This window comes from Podarcis raffonei, chromosome 1 (assembly GCF_027172205.1).
Source record: "Podarcis raffonei isolate rPodRaf1 chromosome 1, rPodRaf1.pri, whole genome shotgun sequence".
Lineage (NCBI taxonomy): Eukaryota > Metazoa > Chordata > Lepidosauria > Squamata > Lacertidae > Podarcis > Podarcis raffonei.
In genome coordinates, this window is record NC_070602.1 from 46,238,684 (window position 1) to 46,263,218 (window position 24,535).

The 24,535-nt window shown below is 40.8% G+C and overlaps 1 protein-coding gene across 8 annotated transcripts in view; it reads right to left on the minus strand.

Annotated features, from left to right (window-relative positions):
* Positions 1-24,535, minus strand: part of SIPA1L1 (signal induced proliferation associated 1 like 1) — a 145,031-nt gene that overhangs the window by 37,486 nt on the left and 83,010 nt on the right. For all 8 annotated transcript variants that reach the window (XM_053384504.1, XM_053384539.1, XM_053384524.1 and 5 more), the window contains 5 exons: positions 10,116-11,920; positions 8,750-8,880; positions 6,846-7,034; positions 4,785-4,959; positions 879-982 (listed from right to left, as the gene is read on the minus strand). In XM_053384504.1, coding sequence (XP_053240479.1) covers positions 879-982; positions 4,785-4,959; positions 6,846-7,034; positions 8,750-8,880; positions 10,116-11,604 — 2,088 coding nt within the window. In that variant the 5' untranslated portion in view covers positions 11,605-11,920. The remainder of the gene's footprint in view (positions 1-878; positions 983-4,784; positions 4,960-6,845; positions 7,035-8,749; positions 8,881-10,115; positions 11,921-24,535) is intronic.

Genomic DNA, 24,535 nt, shown 5'->3' on the forward strand with positions numbered 1-24,535 from the left:
TTTTTTGAGTGCAATAGTTGAATAAGACAAGGTGGGAGGCACCCCTTCTGTACCCCAGACTGCCATCTCTCTCTCTGACTCTATCACATCTCTCATGTGAAAGCAAATGATCTTGAAAAAGCTATGCTGATCAGATTTACTACTTAACTCACATTTCCTAAAGAGAAACAAACTTTAAATCAGCCCCAGATTTGTTCATTCCCAAAATCTTAAGCCATCACTAGCCAACTTGTCTACTGAAATATAACTTCTTGCAGCTACTTGGAAGTTTTCTTTATTACACCAAAACCATTTTTTAAACAGCTCAAACATCTTGGAGGATCTTAATGAAACAATGCAAATGGGTGGAGAAAATATTATCACTCAATGAGCAACGTCATTTCAGAGCAATCCAAACCTACTTGGTGCAATTATACTGATTGAGATGCAAGACTGCAGAAAGTAGCAAAGTTTTTTCTTGTTGCTAGGAATTAACACTCGAATACTATAGCTGTAAGTTGTATATAGACTTATGCTATGGTGTCATACCTCATGAAATTTCTTCTGCAATGAACCAAATTCTCCAGTTAGTGTAAACTGTGGCTTGTTTAAACAAGACAGAATTCAACAGAGGTTTATGACTATGACTTGTTCACAAAGCAGTCTAAAGAAAACCTAGCTCCTCCTAATTCAGATACAATGGTATATTTCTGTTAGTTTAAAACAGGAAACAAATGCCTCTAATCTCTTATTCATTGCTGCACTAGGGAGGATAGGGGAGGGGAAATCGTGTCTGTCAAAAGCTTTCTTCTGCTTATTCACACAGTGCTTAATAATGCTTTAGTGTTACATCTGTATTGGACCCACAGAATTCTTTACACAGTGAAAATGAATCCTACCTGTTGTTTGTTGTTAGGTGTGTAGGGCAGCATGGTGGAAACATGGAACATGATTTCATAGTCCTTGTACGTTGTATAAAGAGAGTGGGTGCCAGTAGAATCAGCTAAGATTCAAATAACAAAAGAAATCCAATTTACTATTTTAAAATACTTTTACATAAGCTACAAAACTGCATGATGTTGTAAGCATCAGCTATGGAAACAATCGTGCAATAGCATCAAGAACAACATGAAAAATACAAACAAAATCTGAAAGGGAGGTAGTACCTAATAGAGATGGAATAATTTATCACCTTTGGCTGCTTCCACTTTTTCATTTGCCCCCACTCTTAATCTCAGTATGATATATTTCAGCATCAGTTTATGATTTTTTTAAAAAAGGAAGACCACAGAAAAATTCACAGGCATTTTACTGCACATTTCTCCTGAAGTACATGTCTGAATGCCTTTTCCCCAACACACACATTTTACAAGAAATGTTCCCTAATATAATGCATTATGTATGATATTTACAATCCCCTCTACCCAAAGAATACATATGATAAGTAATTTAACTCGTTTTAAAGCTCTTTGATATAGGAAAACTATGATTACAATTTAATTTTTTAAATATTTGAACAATAAATTTATATTTTAATACAGGCCCGCACAATTTGTGACCTACCAAGCTACACCAACTACATAAAAGGTAAAGGTAAAGGTACCCCTTACCATTAGGTCCAGTCATGACCGACTCTGGGGTTGCAGCGCTCATCTTGCTCTATGGGCCGAGGGAGCCGGCGTTTGTCCACAGACAGCTTCTGGGTCATGTGGCCAGCATGACTAAGCCGCTTCTGGTGAACCAGAGCAGCGCACGGAAACGCCGTTTACCTTCCCGCCACAGCAGTACATATTTATCTACTTGCACTTTGATGTGCTTTCGAACTGCTAGGTTGGCAGGAGCAGGGACTGAGCAACGGGAGCTAACCCCGTTGCGGGGAATCAAACCACCGACCTTCTGATCAGCAAGTCCTAGGCTCTGTGGTTTAACCCACAGCGCCACCCACGTCCCATTACATATAGTGTGCCAAATGCTTAAAGTTCTGCAATTCTGCAGTCATGGGGGGGGGGGGGAACTAGGAGGATTATTAAGCCTTTTATGACTGCTGTTAAAGGGTTATCTATGATGGGTCACAAGTTGTACAGGCCTCTTTTAATCGCCTATCTGGGCCCTAGTACTACTCTCAATATGGCTCCCAAGACTACATTTTAAAATCAGAACCAGCATTGGTCTCTGCAGGGGTGATCTCTCGTTTAATGAAAGTCTATCTGCATTGTGCCCTCATCCCAATTAGATGTGTTGCTCATCTTGTCCCTTGTTTGCCTGCCTGGTAGAAGGAAAACATCAAAACCAATGCCTAAAATGTGAGAAACAGATGGGGAAGGATGGCAGCATATTTCACACAGCAGCAAGTATTTGGAAAAAGGTTCTTGTTGAACATAAATACAGCCTTCTCATGATGACCAAGCTTCTGAAAGTTTTAAAAGTCCAGAACAGTAACAACTTTTAGTTTAACAATTCATTTTACTTCATAAATGATTGTAATCATAGCTCTGGTGTGCAGAGAAACTTTTGAGAACTGATCTAAATGGAGCAGTGAACTAAAACACAGGGGAAAATAAAAATCAAGCAACCGAGTCTTCAAATGGCTCCAGGCCATTTGCCGCTTAAGTAACGAGACCTGAACTAGCAGATCACTACAAGCAAGGCAACAAGTGCTTATCATAAAACACTCGTGTCTTGGGAATCATGTAAGTAACCACAGTCCTCCTCAACCATGAGTGAAGTTATATCTGAAGTCAACATTGTCGACTTAAAGCAAAAGAAAAAGTCTACTGTGTGAAAAACATAGGAGAAACAAACATTAGGTCTATAAAGATTTGGGATGGGGGATGCAATCCCCTTTTGAGATGGATAAATTCTTCAAGCTGAAAGCAGAAAATTGTAAGTACACAGTTGCTCAATATGATCATTTTCTAATGATGCACAAAGTAGGCATAAATTTTCCGTCTGAAACGTTTCCTTAAGGAATTCATATACTTGAATATTTCAACTCTGGTCGTTTTTCAGGTCTAGGATTTAACATTAGATTGTTAAATACCTGAAAATAAAAAGGAAGCGTGGTAAATAATCATTGCCAGCTCCTTGGGGAAGGGACCTGCTTTTCGTTTGTTCTGCTTGTTATTCTAAAGCCCCAAGTACATCAGTGAGACACTATGTATTGATTGAAGCTCAGGTGCTTTGCACGCAGAAACTCCCAGATTCACTCCTTGTTATACCCAGTTAAGAATCACAGGTAGCAGGGGGCTGGGAAAGATCTCAGCATGATTTACTCTTGAAGATTTTTTTTTGTTTAAGGGGAGAGGGCAGGAGCATTAAAAAATAAAAATAAATCAAAAGTAGCATGCATCACATCAGTTGCTTTTGAAAATTAGGTTGCATTCTTACCTACACTTACTTAAGACATGAACATGACTGATCTCAATGGGACTTCCTTCAGAGCAAAAGAGCATATGGTTGTTTCATCAGTTTGAAAAGCAGAATATAAATAATCTAAATAATAAACACATTTTGTAGCTGTTCTAAGCAATATGTAGCATCTATCAAATCATGTTATAGACCTGCTGCTTGTAAATAGCTATTCAATTTTGGGTCAACTCATGCAAAAACTAAGGGACTCAGGGCTCATTAAACAGAAAAGGTCTATGCTGATAACAAATTTAAGCAAAGTGAGCAGAACGTCAACAACATTAGCTGCATTTTAGCACAGTTCAACTTTAAAGAAAAGACCAGGGTAGGTGGGTAAGCAGTGCTTCAACACTTGCTAGAAGAACCAGCATTATTTCCCCCTCTTCTCCCTTAAATATTTTCCTGCATAAGACCCCTCACATTACAGGTAAATTACATGGCAATGACTAGGTAGAAATAGGGGAAGGTCATTTAAATTCAAAAGAAATAAAGTAATTTCAGTTTTGTACTACAGATTTTGACATTTATTGGCGTTTCTAAATATATCTAACTGGCTTTAAAATATTCTAGGTTATTTCATGTTTTAATCGTTTCCTTCTCTGCTGCCTATAGTCAAAACATCAGTAACAGCAGAAACCATGGCAACAGAAAATTCACTGCACTGTTTGCGAACGCTTTTCTACTTTCATGACGCATTCTTTACTTTAATTTCCTATACTGCAAGTGAGATAACCATGGACCTCAATACGCACGGGTCAATCTAAATACCACATAATGAAAGCTCACAGCTATAGGTGTGTGTATTTCACAGGGAGGACTACACACTGAGGAGGTGTTTACAGGAGTAATTTTGCTGATTTCTCCCCTTCCCTTAAAAAACATGCATTTTGTTTCAAAATCTTGGCAAAAAGTCACCTCTTTACTTCATTTTAGCCATGAATTTTATAAACCAAGCCAGGAACTATGTTTTAATGCACTCAACTGAGGGGAAACTATGTAGAGATTAAGAAGAAAGAAGGTAATTTATGCTGAAAGCTCTTTGGGACAGGAACTTGTCTTTTGATTAGGTTATTTTGTGAAATGCCATGTACACTGATGGAAACAAACAAGCAAAATTAAATTTCAGGACTAATAAGAGAAGATGCCATAAAGATACACTATCAACATGAGGGACTGTATAAATCAACCAAATTCTCAGAACAAGTACTTCTGTAACAAATATGAGCTGCAGCTGCAGTGTTGTAATGAGAAGGTTTCTGAGAAGTTCACACTGAAAAGATAAGAGAAAGTGGCGGCTTGCCACTCTCCACTTCCTCAATAGGTCCACTGTCAAAATCTATTTGCTGACCATGGCTGTAACTATGTCTTATTAATCTGCATAAGAGAGGGTCCCTTACTCTTTGTGTCTAGTTGAGCACGGTACTTTTCAAATCCCTTGAGCCGAACCCGTTCTCCCAGTAACTGAAGGAACTCTTCAAAGGCCGGGCCTGCTGATTCATTGTTGTACATTTCCTCTTCTGTGCTTTGTCCAGACTTGCAGTACATGATCCCCACTTTAAGTTGATAGCTTAGCTGTAAACACAAACAGAAACTCAAGTTTTGCATTCTCATCAGCTTATGTAGCATCTATGCTGCATTAAAAGACTAACATAGAGAGTCCTTCCAAAAGTCACCACTGACTTCTTCCTCTTCCCCTTCAACAATGAGAAAACTATGACTAATAAATGTAGGCACATTAAATCTGTGTATTTCAAATCAATCTGCAAAGGACATTGGTTGCTATTTGCATTTCCAACTCAAGATTTCCCCCAAAGGATGCAAAACAGAAAGAGAAAGAAAGAAAAATATAGTTTCTAAACTGTAGACTTCAGTTTTGTAGATACAAACTTAGAAACTTCAGCATAATGTTTCTATGCCATTGAGTTTTGACTTGAATGCAGCACTATTATCTTTGTATTGGGAGATGATTTGAATTTAAATGCGTAGTTTAGTCTATGAAAATAATCAAGTCAATGGAATACTGAGAACATAAGTGTGGCTGGATCAACTTTAAGTCCCATCTACTTCAAAATTCTGTTCTTACATAGCCAACCAAATGCTTATGGGAAGCCTGCAAGCAGGACACGAAATCTCTCCATTTGTGATTTACAGCAACTAATATTGAGACGCATATTGCCTCTGACAGTAGAGGTAGAACACATCAGTGGCTATTAGACACAATGGCTAGCCACATCCTCCATGAATCTGTCTAAATCGCTTTTAAAGCCATCCAAGTTGGGGGCAATCTCATGGGAGCAAATTCTGTAGATTTCAATATGCACCTAGTGAAGTTTTTAAGTGGGTTTTCGTGTTCTATTGTGGATTATATATTAATTTGGTTGTTATGTTATCTTATGTTGTACTCCATCCTGGTATCAGTATTGATGAAGGGCAGGCTATAAATATTTCCAATCAATAATAAAATAAATAAACTACTGATAGCTGCTGAGAGGTTCTGGAGACTAAACTGTGTCCCACTGCCCCATTCATCTCCTAGCATATGCCATTCAAGAGAGTAATGAAGCCACTTTCAGTTCCGAACAAGGCCAGAAAACCAAGTTGGAACAGATCCAAACAATGAGAGAGCCAGTGTGGTGTAGTGGTTAGGAGCGGTAGTCTCGTAATCTGGGGAACCGGGTTCGCGTCTCCGCTCCTCCACATGCAGCTGCTGGGTGACCTTGGGCCAGTCACACTTCTCTGAAGTCTCTCAGCCCCACTCACCTCACAGAGTGTTTGTTGTGGGGGAGGAAGGGAAAGGAGAATGTTAGCCACTTTGAGACTCCTTAAAGGGAGTGAAAGGCGGGATATCAAATCCAAACTCTTCTTCTTCTTCTTCTGAATTGAATACTTTGGTTTTGGACACCACCAACTAAACAGCTTCATTAAATACAAGCTAGTGTATTTCTGTTAAGTTAATTACTTAATTTCTGTTAAGTTAATTTCTGTTAAGTTATTTCTGTTATGAAATTCTAGATATAAAAAAGCAGTATCAAAGAGTCTTCAGATATTAAAAAGTAAGGTCTAATACCATAAGAGGTTTAAGTTGTTAGTTAGAATGTATGATTATAGTGCCTAATATGTCATGGATGACATAAGCAGCTGAAATAAGGCATAATTCTTGTATCAATGTCTTACACACTGTCTTCCATTATACCACGCAGAAAGAAATTAAACATGCTAGGTTATAATATTCTGCTTTAAACAGTACACATTTCAGAATTTTTGAGTTTGCCTAATTCACTTTTTTTGGCAGCAAACTCTAAGTCCTGAGATCTCAGGCAAACCCTTTATTCTGTAGCATTGGATAGACTTGGTAGATTTATTTAGAGTTTCCAGACATGGCGGGGGGGAAAGATATCTAGATCTGTTACCGTAATGCTGGCCTAGTAAAGGATTAAAGTTTGCTATTTTGAACTTACCCCTTGTTCATCAAGTTTCATAAGTTGTTCTGTGACTTTAGGAGTGTTGAAGGCCAACCTGAGACAATGTATATTCAGTTCAGGAACCACGTGTTCAAGCACCTCTTTCAAGGGCAACCCTCTAGCTGTACAGTGCTTTGCAGTTGAAGGTATAGCATCTTCCAAGACAGAACCTCTTAGGGTTGTAAGCTGTGAAACCAAAGTTATTTACTTAGATATATGAAGGGAAGGTGGGGGTAGGCTAGCAACCCAAAGAACTAAGGATTCCTGGGTGCTGTGCTTCAAATGTTACAAGAAAGAAATTCCAATATGTAAATTATACTAAGTTGTGCATGTCTGCATCATTGTTTTGTTTAGTACCAATATCTGAAGAACTTACACAAGTTCAATTTGCATGATTCCTTAAATGGAAAAGCAGGCATTGTCCTCCTAGAAGATGCAGGAATTTCCCCCGTGATATGTTATCCAGAAATATGGAAAACAGATGGACAAGCTACTCATACAGTCACTTTTTGCTTCATCAAAGAAATGTGCAAAATGGTTTTGTTTCATTAAGTCAAGCACCTCTGTGCTACTGTTAACGCAGAAGTAAAACAAGAACAATGCTCCCCACCTGCCCAAACCCAACATTTGGACTAGTTAATTTATTGTTATTAGTACTATTATTATAACATATTTATTTATACCCTGTCTTTTCCCCTGACAGGGAATCAAGGCAGTTTCTGTCTATATGATAGAAACCCCACTGTACATATTTCTTTTTACCTGGGTTTCTATGTTAAAGGCTGTCCATAAACTCGCATGTTCTTTTGATTTACACCTAGTTGAATTTTTTAAAACAGGGAGGTTTCTTTGTAAAATTAAAGCAGAAAAATGTAAAAATTAATCCAAGTACCAAGAACAGAAGATGTACATATGATTTAAGCAGACACAGGCTGTGTTCAACAAGCCATGAGTCATCTCACAGAACAAATAAGCAACAAATTGTTTCTCCAAAGCTTGGTTCACAACACTTACACTCCACTTGAGTAACAAAACCTCAAAGCAGTTTACAAAAAGTTAGTGTTTTGGCTTATTCTTTAAATATGCCACGTGTTTGCTAAACAAACTGTGGCTTAGGTATGTGTGAACCAGGCCTGGTTATTAGTGAGTGGTAACTTTTCATCAGCCCCAGTCTGCATGGTCAATAATCAAGGGTGTTGGGATTTGTAGTCAAGAACACCTGGAGATCAAGTTGCCTTCTGATATAAAATATTATATACTCAAGAGCAGTTTACATTGCAAAAAATGGCACTTAAAAATAGATACCCAGATCTAAAACAACCCAGTGTGGAATCATAGAGGTGGGAGGATTTCTGAGAGTCATCTACAGTGGTACCTCAGGTTAAGAACTTAATTCGTTCTGGAGGTCTGTTCTTAACCTGAAACTGTTCTTAACCTGAAGACCACTTTAGTTAATGGGGCCTCCACCGCGCCGCCGAAGCACGATTTCTGTTCTCATCCTGAAGCAAAGCTCTTAACCCGAGGTAATATTTCTGGGTTAGCGGAGTCTGTAACCTGAAGCGTCTGTAACCTGAAGCATATGTAACCCGAGGTACCACTGTAATCCTATCCCCTGCAATGCACGATTCACAGCTAAAGAATCCCTGATAGATGGCCATCTAATCTCTACTTAAAAACCTCGAATGAAGGTGACTCCACCTTCTGAGGTAGTCCATTCCACTTTTGAGTAGCTCTTTCTGTCCTCTTTATATATTTTCTGATTTAAAGGATCAGTACATTTTAGACCACAGGCAAAACATGAAAATAACCCTTATACAACTCACATTTGCAGTCAATCTTAAGAGTATAGAGAAAATACATTTTTGCATTTCTTATTCTTATACTTTCCATATATTGTTTACCTCACTAGTTCTGAAAATGATGCGGTAATTGTATTGCGATCCATTTTCTTTTATTTCTTCAGGTTTTTCTCTTCTGATGCTGACAGCTACGGGACCAAGGTTCTCATCTGCCCCAAAGTAGTTCCAGTGTTCTTGTGCATTTAAAAAAAGGAGTGCAGGAAGAGGAGAAAATTTAATTTTCCATCTCAGAAAAAAGGGTCCTGTATTTTACATTTCCATAATAAGTAAAGGATTAAGGATAGTTTTGTTCTATATGTGAGCAAGTTCCAACCATCCATGGGCACATGCTCACATGGGCAAATGTAGCTTGCACATACAGCTGGGAACCAATCCTAAAGATTTTGGTGATACTCATGCTAACCGCTGTGATAACAGAAACTGCTACCAGTTGTAGCTATGAACATCTGGTTCACATACTCAGTGTAATATTTGAATGTTGTAAAGCACAAAACCATCTTCCAGGCATAGCAGACATTTTCCCAACCTACAGGCTGAGGTCCGTGTTCTGTATTAAAGGCACACCAGAATTATGTTAATTATACTCCCCTTTGTAGAACAGTAAGAAGAATTGTGTTAACTGGGGATTTGGAAAAACCTTTTAGTACAATGAAATATATGGGACGCGGGTGGCGCTGTGGGTAAAACCTCAGCGCCTAGGGCTTGCCGATCGCATGGTCGGTGGTTTGAATCCCCGCGGCAGGGTGAGCGCCCGTCTTTCGGTCCCAGCTCCTGCCCACCTAGCAGTTCGAAAGCACCCTTAAGTGCAAGTAGATAAATAGGTACCGCTTTATAGCGGGAAGGTAAACGGCGTTCCGTCTGCTGCACTGGTGCTGGCTCGCCAGAGCAGCTTCATCACGCTGGCCACGTGACCCGGAAGTGTCTCCGGACAGCGCTGGCCCCCGGCCTCTTAAGTGAGATGGGCGCAGAACTCTAGAGTCGGACACGACTGGCCCGTACGGGCATTGGTACCTTTACCTTTACCTTTTACAATGAAATATAATAGAGAAACCTCCATTTGGCCATTTTAATACATGTTTTACAATGCTATAGGTGCCTGAACATTCTCACAGTCCCTGTTAAACAAGTTTTAATTACATTTCCATTTCCAAAATATTTTTAAAACCTCCGCATCTTTCTGTACCTTTCGATTTGGTCTCGTGCCATGTACATATTAGAAAACTGCCTAAACTATAAAGTCTAAAAAAATCACTGTCATATTATTAAAAAGCAAATTGCAAAATTTAAGTGTTTGTATGAATTATGCCTAGAATGATCAAGGAACATTCTGTGCAGCAGGGAGTACTTGGAGAACATTTTGTAAAATAGCAAAGAATAACGCTGTTCAAGGTATTAAATGACTGCTCACCTTTCTGATAGAAGAATTTACGATAATAATATGCACCAAGATCCACGTGTTCAACGATGTATCGCTTCCCTCTATCCAAGTGCAAGACCAGGTTTTCCTTGGGTACTTCAAGAACAGCCACTCCTGCATTTGTGCAATGAGAGCTAAGAGTAGACTCAAAAGAGGCACTTTCACAGCCACTGAAGGATCCAGAGTTAGATTTTGTGAGACTGATCTTTCTTTCTCCTTCCCCACCAATCTCATTACGAAAATAAGGACAACTCATAACAAGGTCATTGCTTTTATCATCTCCCTGGTCCATATTGAGACTTCCTTTGGAATTCAGGTCTTCTGTACTGCCCATTGGGGAATTGAAACTTGCAGAATGGGACAATGGTCCAGAAGCTAATGACGCAACTGCTGCAGCAGAAGCTCCAGTTGTCGTATTCCTTCGTTTGATCACATTGTGCCGGTTAACTGCCACTTCATTTAAATCAAATAATATGCTCTGGCAATCGTAATGGGCAAAACACTTTGGACAAGTCCAAGGCCTGACACTGTCTTCTGATCTGCTGTCCTCAAGATCTGAGGACTTCCCAAGATCCCCTTCAGCTTTGGCATTACGCAGCTTTCGAAAAATGGAAGAATCTCCCGTCTCTGATTTTGAACGCCTCTTCAGTGGCTTCTCCCTTTCTTTAAATAGTCGAAGGTTCTCCCTCTGAGTTATGGGTCCATCTATCACATCCAAGGAAAATCCTGAGCCCTTACTTCCACTAGCTATAAGGAGTTCACAGAATTTGCTGGTGCCTGGACCTCTCTGGTCAGACTTTTCATCTTTATAACTTTTCAACAGGTCGAAAAAACCTTCCCCTGAAGTACCCTGCTTATCTATTGATGAAGTGCTGCCATATTCCCTGTGCAGTGATGGTCCAGATTTATAACTGGGTGAGATACATTCATCATAGCTATCTACATCAAGCTCACTTAGGGTAATGTCACTATTACTTCGCTGTCTTATTCTGCGAAGAGCTTTTCTTGGGGAGCTGTGGTATCCATCAGGAGTGAGAAACCTAGAATCTAGGTTCTCAGACTGCCTTGTTTTGCTCTTAAGTGTGTTTTGGATACTCTTTAACATGACAGAGTCACTAGAATTCAAGTTAATAGAGCTCCCCTGGCTCCCAGGACTGCTTTTTGAAGACATACTATCAAGGCAGCTTGATGTATCCATTTCTTGACTTGATCTACTGTTTTCTTTGACATTTTCCTTCCTTGGGGGCCAGTCAGCAATCCTGGCCCTAACCCCCATTTTAGGTACTCCAGGAGTAGATGTAAGGTGATGAGACCCTTCATTGCGTGGAGGGCCTACTGGAGCCATCACTGAAGATCCCAAGCTACCATTCTGTGACCTGAAGCGTCTCATATAAAAGTCATCTGAGTGGACTTTAGGAGTTCCATCTGACACTCCAGTGGCAACAGCCCTTTCAGTCTGGGACCGCTTCAAACTGGTCATTATTGGAAAACGTGTTTATCCTTAGTAAGCTCCAAAAGAAAACACAGCCATCTCTGCCTTTCACATTTATAACTCTCTTCCGGAGAAGGTTATCCAGAAAACACAAAGGTTGCATGAGATCCCAGTTATGATCATGTAATATAATGGCAAATGTTCTACAGATGCAGCTTTTCTACGAACGACTGTTGTTCAATCACTTTTGACTTCTTAGAAGTCTTAATCCATCCATTTCAAAAAGTAGTCATCCTTCCATACGTCAAAAAATAATAATCTTCGTTTGAAGAATGAACTTTCAACTGGTAAACTTGTTTTAATCCTAGAGCAAATAAAGAAGAGAAAGTGATTAGCCAGCACATTCACAGTTATATAAAGCAGAAAACTGAAAGCTTCAATACAGTAGTTGCTTTCTCAGTACGTTTCGCCACAAAGATCAGTGATTGAGGCCTAACATACTGTATTTTACAGCTTTGAATGCGGAATGTTGTAAGTTACTTTTCAATATATACAACAAACTTCTCTCTACATCAACAAACTATCGGAAAGCTATTACCATCTATAAATATGGAGAAAGAACAGATGTGCTGCTCAGTTAGGAGATACTGAGTTGGATCCAAACTGCTGTTCTGCCAGTGGAAAGCACTTTCGGTTCTGTACTGTGGGACTCTCCACCCCCTATTTTTGGCAATTGCTCCTTCTCCCTTCTCATGTCACTCTGTTCCAGAGGGTCCTCCAACCCTCAATAGAAGATTATGGGAGGCACAGGAGACTGCAGAGGAAAGAAGAAGCATGAAAGCTCCATTTTGTAAACATTTATGGAATGGGACTTAGGATTCAAGCCATTCTTGGCAGATTGGCTATTGATTACATGTATGATTTAGGAAGACCAGGTGTGAATTTTGAGTTTTTGTATGGAGTAGTCAGGATTGATTTGGAGATGACTGCTGAACCAGGCTGCTACTGCTACCTTCAATATCCCAAGGATAAACCTGAGAAGCAGTTCTTTTTCATCTATTTACTAGTTACTATTATTATTATTATGGCTATTATTATTATTAGCTGCTTGGTTTTCTACTCAAAATTCAGACGACACCTTTAAAAAGACGTATCTTGAAGCTCAGCAGTAGCAGCAAAGTGAAATGAAAGTCAGTTACAATATTTCAGGAAAAAGCTCTTCATAAATTGCATGAAAGCAGTTTTTGAAATGTAAATGACCACCCAAGACCGGGATCAAAATGTGTGAGGTTTTAACCCTCCTCCTCTGATCACAGCCCCAATGAAAATGTCCCTCCTCCCCAAACAAAATAAAAGCTAAAAATACCTTCAGTGATATTTTTTTGCGGGGGTAACAGTGGATAGGAAGAGTTGAAGAGTTAATCCCCCCCATGTGCATGGACCTGATCCTGTTCACTTGGCTCACCTTGTGGCAGCTATCTACATTTCAAAAACTACACATCAATTATTTTCACACAATTAATGTAGCAAAGCTGATGTGACTACCGAGAAGATGTTGCTGCATATCACCAATCTCACTTCCAAAACTAGGACCAACTCTGGGTTTTGTGAAGCCCTTGGCATGATGATTTGGGTGGGCTCTCCTCTCCAGTGACACCCGTCTTTGGTGTTGCCACTGCCTTTGGCATTGGCTCATTTGCCTTCCTGCTGTTCTTTCACTCACCAAGAGGGTGAAGAAATGAATAGGTAGTGGAGAGAGGCAGCAGCAGTTTGGGAGGGGTCTTTCTGAGTGACTCTTCCTGACGTGCTGGGGTTGCAACTACCACTAAATGATTCCGATCCCTGACTGAAAATGAGGCAACACGAGGCAGATATTCCTCTGCCAAGCTCAGAGAATAAGAAGAAGGAAGGGCCAAGTCATCTTCCACTCTCCTGAACAGTGTCCCTATGTGGAGCTGACTAACCAGGAGGTGAGTTACCCTGGGGGAATAGTGTACTGGGTAAGATGCCCCCCCAAGCAGGCTAGGTGCCCTGCCCTAGCAGTGCCAATCTCGTTATAGATGGCTTAGATCAGCCCTTTCCCCAAGAACATCAAAAAGAGACCCCTCCTTGAAAGGAGGAGCCACAATTACTAGGTCCATAAAATTCTGAAAGAAACCAGAGTAGGGGAATAAAAGAAGGGTGAACACTGAGTTAGTTCCTGGAGTTTGCTTCTGAGCAAATTTCAAAGGCGGCCAATGAAGAGTAAAGCCCAAGTCAACCTTCTGGACAATGACTAGGAAGTCATCCCAGAGCATTTCTCCTTGTAAACCTTGGCATAGGTTAGTGTTCAGAGATGACTAAAGACATTTTGCTGACGGCAGAATATCCAAATGTCACCTTCATGGTGCCAAATATATAATAATAAACTGATAGTTAACAGTAATAGGCTTGCTCAGCCTATTACAAAGCTGGTCTTACTAGCTTCATGTTCCCAAACTTATTTTCCTCTCTCATCCCTTCTACCCACTATCCCAAATCTTCTTCTCATCCCCAAATTGGAACTCTATTTGTATAAGCAAGCTCTTACTACTAATGGCTGGCAGTGCAAGAACCGTCACAGAGAAGTTTTAAGCTGGAGCCATAGAGCAGCCCCCTGATAACTGTCAGGCTGGATACAACCTGCCAACCATTTATTGCTGCTCCCCTGTTTCTGCTATTCTAAGCAAACAGAAGTAGTTTTGTAAGACCTTAGTAGCCCACAATACATGGTTAGTGGGCTGTATCTGGTGTGATGGTTCACAAATTATCCAAGTCATCAATGTGCATAACACATTTGCTTAGCACCAGTGGGACTCCAGACAGCCATGTGGCACTCTGGTGTGAGAAAAAGTATTGCTCAGAACAAATTATCCCAGCATTTCCCCCACGAGCGGCTATAAAAATACAAATGGAGTTTTGCATCTGCAACTGAGTCTTCAACTTCCTTTCTAGCACAGCCCCTTGCACCTTCTGAAAAATGGCTTCTGAAGGTCAAGGAACCTTCTGGAACAGCATGGGATGCAGTTCTGGGACCACAACTGGGGTGAAAAATCAGAGGTTCCACAGAAGCGTTTTCTGGCCCAAAGCCCTCGATTATGAAAGCTGCCCAAACAAAGCGCAAAAAGCAAATGAAAACATTTTGAAGCATTTCCGCAATATTTTTACCTGAAGGTTCACAAAACAAAAAATACAAATACTCAAACCCTCCCTGCCCCAAACTAGTGATTCAATACACGAATGAAATTTTTCTACACTCATCTTGCATATTAAAATACAAACGTTTTATCTTCTGTCAAAATAAAGCACCTTTTAAATACTAATTTTATAAGGTTACTGAAACAAAAGGCACTTTTTTTGTAATCTGGACTGATTACAAAGAGATAGCTTGTCTTTTAAAGCATCTTTAACAGGAACAACAACAAAAGCCACCTCCACAAATGCACCCTGGCAGGGAGTAGACAAAGGCAAGAGAATGTCAGCATAAAATCCTGCACTGCTGTATACACCCTTTAACACAAAGAAGAGAATCCTATTCAGAGACTCAACCAATTACACAAAATGTGGCCTTCAAATACTTGCCAAGTCTATGCATGTAAGGATGCTGCTGAACCAGCACCACGTTGACAGAGAAGTATTGTGTACAAATCAAGGCTTCTGACAGTTCTAGGGAAACCAGCACTTTCTGCAGCCTCTTCTCAAAAGTAACAAGTGCTTGCTACCACAGTAATTAAACCTCTAGCCAGAACATATCCTGCCTCCAACAACTAGCAAATTTAAAGGCATTTCATGGAATGCAGTATCTGGAAGAGGGTATGGCTGTCAAAAAGGAACAGTTAATGGAAGCACCCTAGGCTGCAACGTTTTGTTGCAGGCCTCCCTTATGTAGGCAAAATATTCATGTTTAAAACTGCAATAAAATGTGCCACAAGTTTGCTGCAATATTCACAAGCTTGCCTTGCAATTTCCTATTATCCATTATTAAAAGAATAATAGAGCTTATATGTCTAAGTTAACAATCACCATGCTTTATCTGCTAAGGCAACACAATGGCTAGACTGTTAATTAAACAAGCCATTCCAAACAATCCATGTTTAAGACGCCTTTCATAAACCAATTGCTATTTTAAAATCTATAATTAAGGTTTTAAAAACACACAGGGTGAGAAGCAATGCAGTGCAAATGGGAGTTTGCTCGTGCAACGGGGCTTCTCCTTCCTTTCGTCCCCCTTTATGCCTTCTGAACATCCCCAAAAACTGCCCTGGAGTGTCTATGGACACCTTAGAGCAGGGATTGGCAACCTAAGGCCCATGGGCCACAAGCATTTAACCAGCCCATGGACCCCCACCGCCCGCTTGGTTGGCTCCTGTGTGTCGCGTTAAACCGGCGTGGAGCAGAGCGGCGATTGCCTTGTGCAATGCTGGACGGCTTCCCATTGGCTGCAGGAAGCTCCTGCAGCCAATGGGAAGCTGCACACACCTCCTTTGTGCAGGAAAAAGAGCCAGAAATAGCATTTGTGCACACAAACACTCTGACCCAACGCAGCATCTGCAGGACCGTGGACCGGCCCAAGCCACAAAAACTTTGCCGACCCCTGCTCTAGAGCGTATTTTGGTGGCACAAAGGGGATGAAGGGGGGGCCGAGAGAAACCAGAAGTCCCACTGTGCAGACAGATTTTTGTTCCAGAAGAAGAAGAAGAGTTTGGATTTGATATCCCGCCTTTCACTCCCCTTCAGGAGTCTCAAAGCGGCTAACAATCTCCTTTCCCTTCCTCCCCCACAACAAACACTCTGTGAGGTGAGTGGGGCTGAGAGACTTCAAAGAAGTGTGACTGGCCCAAGGTCACCCAGCAGCTGCATGTGGAGGAGCGGAGATGCGAACCCGGTTCCCCAGATTACGTGACTTAACCACTACACCAGACTGACATCTCACAATCAGTAATGGCCACATTAAGTGTCTTCATAATCATCTAACCTTTTAAAAAGAACATTCCTTTCATAGATTTAAATATCTGAATTACTACTGTTGGCAATAAATATTATGTGAGGCTATACTCATCAAAGGGACGCGGGTGGCGCTGTGGGTTAAACCACAGAGCCTAGGGCTTGCCGATCAGAAAGTCGGCGGTTTGAATCCCTGTGACGGGGTGAGCTCCTGTTGCTCGGTCCCTGCTCCCACCAACCTAGCAGTTCGAAAGCACGTCAAAAGTGCAAGTAAATAAATAGGTACCGCTCCGGCAGGAAGGTTAATGGCGTTTCTGTGCGCTGCTCTGGTTCACCAGAAGCGGCTTAAGTCATGCTGGCCACATGACCCGGAAGCTGTATGCTGGCTCCCTCGGCCAATAAAGCGAGATGAGCGCTGCAACCCCAGAGTTGGTCAGGACTGGACCTAATGGTCAGGGGTCCCTTTACCTTTATAGTCATCAAGGGGAGGGGGATAATCACAACTTCCTTAGAAAAGATTTTATTTCGAATTGAGTATTTAACTAGCTGGGGTGCCTAGATGAACTCTGAAGAAAATGGAGGGGGGAGAGGGAGAGAGAGAGGGAGAGAGGGAGAGAGAGAGAGAGAGAGAGAGAGAGAGAGAGAGAGAGAGAGATCCACTGAGTTTGGTGAGTTTATAACTGTTCCTTCTTTGGCTTCAACTGATCACAACTCACTGTGAAAACACAATTGCTCAGAAAAAGAAAATGAAGAAAAAAAGAAAAAAGGGGGGGGGGAAATACAGTATTTTATGTTTAATATAATTCAATGACAAGGTATAATTTCTGCATGCCAAACATAATCTGTAAAGTAAATATTTGGTATTTAAAAACAAGTAAAAATAAGAGGGGGGGAGTTTGTCATCTGGGGTTTATTCAATGTGTTTTTTTTATAAGTCTGTTACTCGGAATAAATCCAGCTGTCTGGTGCTTACTTCTAGAGAGAACTCTGCATGCTCTGTGCTGTTTCACACGTAAAGCTGACTGGAAATACAAAATATTTGCGAAAACAAATCTAGCTCTTGTCTTAATGTCAGCTGTGCTCTCCAGCTTGACTACAATTTATCAGTGATTGTCAAAGAAGAAACATGTTGAGCATTGAGCCAGATTCATAGGGTTGTCATATTTCAAAATTGTTTTAAAAGTGATTTCCCTGATTCGGCAAAATTCCCCCTGACGCCATTTTTACACCCCAAAACCAGGACGTGTCAGGAATTTTCTTGACATATGGCATGCCTACAGATTTATAACTTTTAAGTTCCTGCAGGCACCGAAACTTTATGACACTGGTGGATGGCAATCTACTCCTGAAAACAATTCCCTAAGAATCCTGGCCAAAGGGGAGGTATGGAACAAATAAGCCTCTTAAATACTGGAGGTGGGAGAAGGGAGAACCAAAGAAAAACAAGCTAAGTGACATTGTAGGGTGGAGCCAGAGCTTTAGATGTTCTGGATATTATTCAGCTTAAGAAAGAGCCGGGAAGGGAGTGGCTGCATTTTTTGCCTGTTTTGTGTGCTAACTGTTTGTTTTTATAATTTATATTGAAATGAACTCAACTGATCTAGGGATCTTAAAATAAAAAAAGCATTGGGGTAAACTCATTTCCACCTTATTAGCTGGCTGTCACAAGCCACACCAGCTGTTTGACCTTGATGCTCAAGTTGCACACTGCAAAGTTTATTATTAGAATGTTAATGCTGTAAATCAATGCGGGGATCCTTTCCTCAAGATCCATGATCTTCAAAGCCACCAGCAAAACGCAAATACTGGTAATCAAAACAATACAAATCTAGCAATAACATCTGTGTCCCATGTTTCCTCCAAAGAGCTAAGGGTAGGCTGAAGAGACAGTGATGGCCAAGGCCATTCAATGAGCTTCACAGCTAAGCAGGAGCTTAAACTCCAGACCCTTCAAGCCTTTGGCCCCTGGCCTGGAGGTTCCCCAAACCTGAGTTAGAAGAACCACTTTGGATGCCCCTACATATGCATGGAACACTCCGTAACTCCAGTCAGACAACAAACTGCACAAAAATCAAGACCCCTATGTTCTCTCTTAACCACCTGAGATTATACTGCATAGGCCTCAGCCCCCTCAGGAGTCTCTAGCCATTGCTGCATGTTTGTCAAAGCTCCAGATTCTTTTAAAGGCCTGCTGAATCTGCAAACAAGGATACTGGATGGAACCCAAGAGAGCGCTGCCTAGGAATTCTACTGATAGTTCTAAATCCATTGGTTGGTTGGTGTCCTGGGAGACAATGGAGGAGTGTATCTTTGGGGGTGAAGTCAAACTGTTGGGGAGCTACAACGCCTGCTGTGGCTGTGAAGACCAATACAAGAGAGACATGTGTTGTTGCAGCTGGGGCAGATGAAGGTGTCCGGCTGTGCTGCTTCACAACCATGCACCATGGTGTTTCTTCTCTTTGCGCTCCTCCCAGTGGTCATTCCTCCTCTGCTTTGCCAAAGGGCCTGGTGCCTGAAGTCAGCTCTCCCTGGAGCACATCGTTGGGGATCTACTGATAGTTCTAAATCCATTATCAAATCTCATTTGGGGCATTTCTAGTTAGGCGGTAATTCTAGTTAGCAGTGATATTCAATTACTTTTCTTTAACAAGGAACCAGTTAGAAGCAATGCTGGGTGGATGCGAATGAATAGGTCCCTGCCCCCGAATATTCTGCTTTTCTCATTTTGACCACACATTAGGAAGAAATTCCAGATGGTACTAAATGTTCAAAGGTGGAACAGACTGCTTCAGAAGGTGGTGGGCTCTCAGAATCATAGAGTTGGAAGAGACCACAAGGGCCATCAAGTCCAACCCCCTGCCAAGCAGGAAAGACCATCAGAGCACTCCTGACATATGGTTGTCAAGCCTCTGCTTAAAGACCTCCAAAGAAGGAGACTCCACCACACTCCCTGGCAGCAAATTCCAGTGTCGAACAGCTCTTACTGTCAGGAAGTTCTTCCTAATGTTTAGGTGGAATCTTCTTTCTTGTAGTTTGGATCCATTGCTCCGTGTCCGCTTCTCTGGAGCAGCAGAAAACAACCTTTCTCCCTCCTCTATGTGACATCCTTTTATATATTTGAACATGGCTATCATCTCCTTCATTAGAGGTTTTTAAAGAGGGTAGATGGCCACTGATCAGGGCTTTCGAGTAGATGACCTTTAAAATCCTTTCCAACTCTATGGTTAATTATGGTTAGTAAGGAAAATACTCACATCTGTTCCAGCCTGCTTTTATTTTTACTTCTCACACACATGCACATAAACAATCTGATTTAGATTCAAATTCAAAATCCGCACAAGCAAATTACCTACGGCACATGTGTAGGCGTATGCCTGTTCCTCTGCATCAAACAGCTTTAATCAGCCTTTCCACACTATTTTTTTGATTGCAGTTTATATAATAACGTCACATGGGTAAGAGTTCTATAAAAGTAAATTTAACTCATTCTAGGATGGAATTTTGTAAACCTATTTGGCTGTTGGTTATTTGTGACTGAAAAAAGGCTTCCCATGGCTGAGACAAAGAAAAAGTCAAGAATCTATTAATTAAAAAAAATAAAATCACAGCATAGGGTGCTATCCTGTTAAACCCACTGAAATCAAGGGACTTTAATTTTCACAATTAAAAAGTTATAGGTGGCAATTTATCAATTAAAATTCCAGCCCTTTTATTTAACTGCCGTAACCATTAGCCTACAGGCGGCAACCATTTTATTATGTCCAATTGATGCACGATGGCCAGCACATGGGTCCTTTTGGACCCAGAAGAGGGCAGAACGGGGGTGTAATGGGGGCAGGGCATAACCCAGCAGGATATGCTTCACAGTAGAGTGAACAGAAGCCTTTCCAATCAAGCGAATAGATGTTTTACCCACAATGCAAACTGCATCCCCACCCCACCCCGTCCCACTCCTGGTCTAGATCCAGAGGCTCAGTTGGCTGGATGGGAATTCTTCAGCCACCTGATGAGCAGTTCCTCATCACTACCACAGAATAGGACCAGCTTTATTGCACTCAGGAAAAAAAAGGTAAAAGACTAGAGGAGACTCCTCCTCTAGCAGGTGATACTAATACAAATACAAGACGATTGCTGTGAGACTTGAGCATCCTCTGTGTTGCCTTCCATCTGGAGCTGGCTATGGGGTTCCATCCAGTGTCAATGAAGCCTTGTGTATCTCAGTGCAGGTTTGAATTTATTTTGCTTTACTTGACCAATATCTATTAAAGTCAGCTCCAAATTTTCATCCAATTACATTTCTCTCTCTCGTTACACAGTGCTATTCACTATTACACATAATTTATCTTTCATGGGAGACAAGAACTTCACCTGTCTATTGGCTACACTCTCCATGACTATAGTTCTAGAAGATTTAATTAATTAGGGACATGAGCTGCTGATGTGAGATACCAAAAGTATTAAAAATGAAATTTGACATGCTTTAAGGCTCCTTCTTTCGGCATCTTCCATGTCACTATCCATGGCTATTACCATCAACTTAATGCTTTTAGTGGTATAAAAGATAAATATAAAACTGCAGAGATATGCGAAACCTATGTGATTCATCTGTAAACTCTATACTGCGCCACAGTGTGGAGGTTGGTTTCTTCACTTCAGAATGCAGATGCTGAGAGATGGCAAATCACAACAATTTTGTGCTAATTCATATTTGCCTGATAACTCACGCCCTCCTAAAATAAAGCTAAATTATATGTTTAATCTGCAGAGAGACTAAGAGTAACAAAGAAGTAAGAAACATGGGTTGATTTCACTCAAAAGTAGTTTCAAATTGTCACAGATACGTTTGTAATTAATTTCCAGAGGAGTAACTGTGTTTAGTCTGCTGCAGCCTCGTGGCATCTCAAAGACTAACCAAACTTATAATTAATGCGAGCAAATGAAAGACAGCACTTGTGTGCACATGCATTTGCATGTAAAAAGGAAAAGCATTCAACTGAGTGGATTTTGCAAAGCACCAAGTGAGGAAGCCGGTCAACTGGCTAATCAAACAGCTAACTCAGTTTCCTATTATTTCACAGCAGTCAAGTCCTTCAGGATGCCAAGAATGCTCTTGTGTAGGTCGCTGCCTACCTTTTCATTTGCATCCTGGTGTGACATTTGATGGTAATGGGGAGTTTAAGGGCCCTTTGCTCTCAAGCTCCGCATACACACCACCCACTCACCCATTATTTAAGAGCGGACATCCTTAGCCCTAAACAATAGCCATGGCAATATTTAGAAACTGACTTTATATTTCATACCAAAGTACCTGAAAGCAGAAATTACTCTAAATATTTGAGAGTGTTTCCTTGTGTCGTGCTTTTTACCTGGATACAGAATGCAAAATAGAAAGTATGTGCTTTGCAGGACAAGTGAGAAGTTTCATCTGTACAGAAACAACTATTTTTGTTGTTAAATACACGTGAGAAGCTACTGGGAAAAGACGAGGCCCCTAGCTGCTTCTTCTTTTACATACATTTGCTTTTTCACTTGCTTCACTAGAACTATGCCTGTACAGTGGTGCCCCGCAAGACAAATGCCTCGCAAGACGGAAAACTCGCTAGACGAAAGGGTTTTCCGTTTTATGAGCTGCTTCGCAAGACGAATTTCCCTATGGGCTTGCTTCGCAAGACGAAAACGTCTTGCAAGTTTGTTTCCTTTTTCTTAACACCATTAATACAGTTGCAACTTGACTTCGAGGAGCAACTCATAGAACGCAGTGTACATAGTAGCCTTTTTTGAGGTTTTTTAAGACTTTGGTGATTTTTGAAGCTTTTCCAAAACTCCTTTTGCAGCCATTTGGTAAGTTAAGCTTTTAAAACTTTTTTGGGGGGTTTTGGATTTTGGGTGTTTGGAATTCAAGGACTTGGTCCTGGGGAGGGGTTTGCAAGAATCTGGAAGCTTGTGTGTGTTTTTTTTCTGCATTTTTATGATTTTCTGTGACCATTGGGGCACTCTGCTGTTTTTTAAAAAAAATTCTGGATTTGAATTTCTGTGTGCTGGGTGGCTGGGGGAACAGTTGGGGAGGGGTTTGCAAGAATCTGGAAGCTTGTTTTTCCCCCCCTGCATTTTTATGATTTTCTGTGACCATTGGGCCACTCTGCTGTTTTTTAAAAAAATTTCTGGGTTTGAATTTTGAAATGCTCTTTACAGTATGTGTGACTTTAAAGAGCACTTAATAAACTCTTGTTGTACCAAATTTGGCTTTGTTTGGGCTTTTTTTGACCATAGGAACGCATTAATTGATTTTCAATGCATTCCTATGGGATTTCGTGCTTCGCAAGACGAAAAATTCGCTAGATGAAAAAATTTGCGGAACGAATTAATTTCGTCTTGCGAGGCACCACTGTACTCTGTATCAGTGAAAGTACAACAATATAGTACAGCAAACTATCATTATCACATTATCAAGGAAGATATTCAGCAACATAGAGTGGAATCAGATAACCATTTATCAAATGTGAATGAAATCATTTTGTGAACTGGTTGTCTATCATCCTGCCAAACAGAAAGGAGAACTTTGCCCACGTATCAGAGGCAGACATATGGTTATTCTTCAGGATCTTTGTTATTAGCCAATTCAAAAACTGGTTCATGGTTTGAAGCATAACTTGAAAACATGTTCAAGTTAAATAATTCCATCTAGCTAACTGGGTCTTTGTGAGTTGTTCTTGCTATTTCCTGTTCCACATTCTGATGTCCCTGCTATTTCCTGTTCCACGTTCTGATGTGGGCTGTGTTCCCACCTCAGAATAGGAAGCAGATACGTAGAAAAAGAAGAAAAGACAATCCCTAGGACTATGTTGTCTCCCCATACATGGGATTTTCCAGAGTAGAGAAGAGTTCATGGAAGAATTTCAGCGCATGGGACTGTTGAATTAAAAAGGCTCAGTACCCAAGATCATGACACTCCTGACTGTCCTAAATGAATTGACAAGCAAGAATAGCCAGTAATCACTACTTGTGGACAAATATTTTGTGGGTTACTGAGCCTATAATAATTCCTGGGTGCTGGATAAACTGGTTGCATCTGGCTATTTTCCCAGTTGATCAAGGTCCTCTAGTATAACTGGGCTCCTGATACGATGCTATGTTGATGAGAAGATAATTTAGAAAAGGATATATGTGAATAGTCATTTAGTGGAGATGAGCTACTAACTAAACCAGAATATTGGTTAATTTTCTGAGACAGGAAGAGAGGGTAAGGTAGAAAGATCATAGTGCAAGCCACAATATTAGAGAGTGCTGATTGTTGATGCAGAAGTGGAGAAACCTCCTGTGAACAGGTCTGATCAGACTAGGCAGAAGCCTGGTTGAAAGTCTATCAGTCGATCAGTGATAGGGTCTATACTGTATGTGAAAGGACCAGAATCTGACAATTTTGTTTAACAATTTGAAGTTTAATATGTTTTTTCCCCCCAGGAATCAGAAAAAACACACATACTATAAAATAGATGCCAGTAACTTCCTAAGTGTCTGTCACTTGGCTTGCGATTATAGCAACTTTTCCATTAGCTGTGGCTTTGGAAGAAACTCTGCAAGTGGGAAGACCTCAAACACTCTCAAACTTGACAACACAATCTCTTAGAATGATGTTCAGAACCCACCTGTTCCTGAATAATCTTTTTCCATTCCAGAGCAAACTCAGCTGGCACATTGCCCTCTGGGCTTGTAGTAGGAGATATTGAACACCAGCACCTGCTTGGCATCTCACCTTGTCCCTGCCCCAAGTTCAGGTAGGGTTTGACTTTGTGTTGTAATACTGATAGCTAGACTGATTAAAGCAACAGCAGAAGCCATGAGCATTGCTTGGGGAATACAATGCCAAGAGAATGAAAAGAAAGCCTATCCAAAATTGGGAGCATAGTCCAAACATTTTGGAGAAGCGGAGGAAATGACCTGACGTGCTACTGAACAGATGAAAAATATAAAAGAAAACACCTATTATAAAATCAAGGAGAGCTCATCAAATTTATCT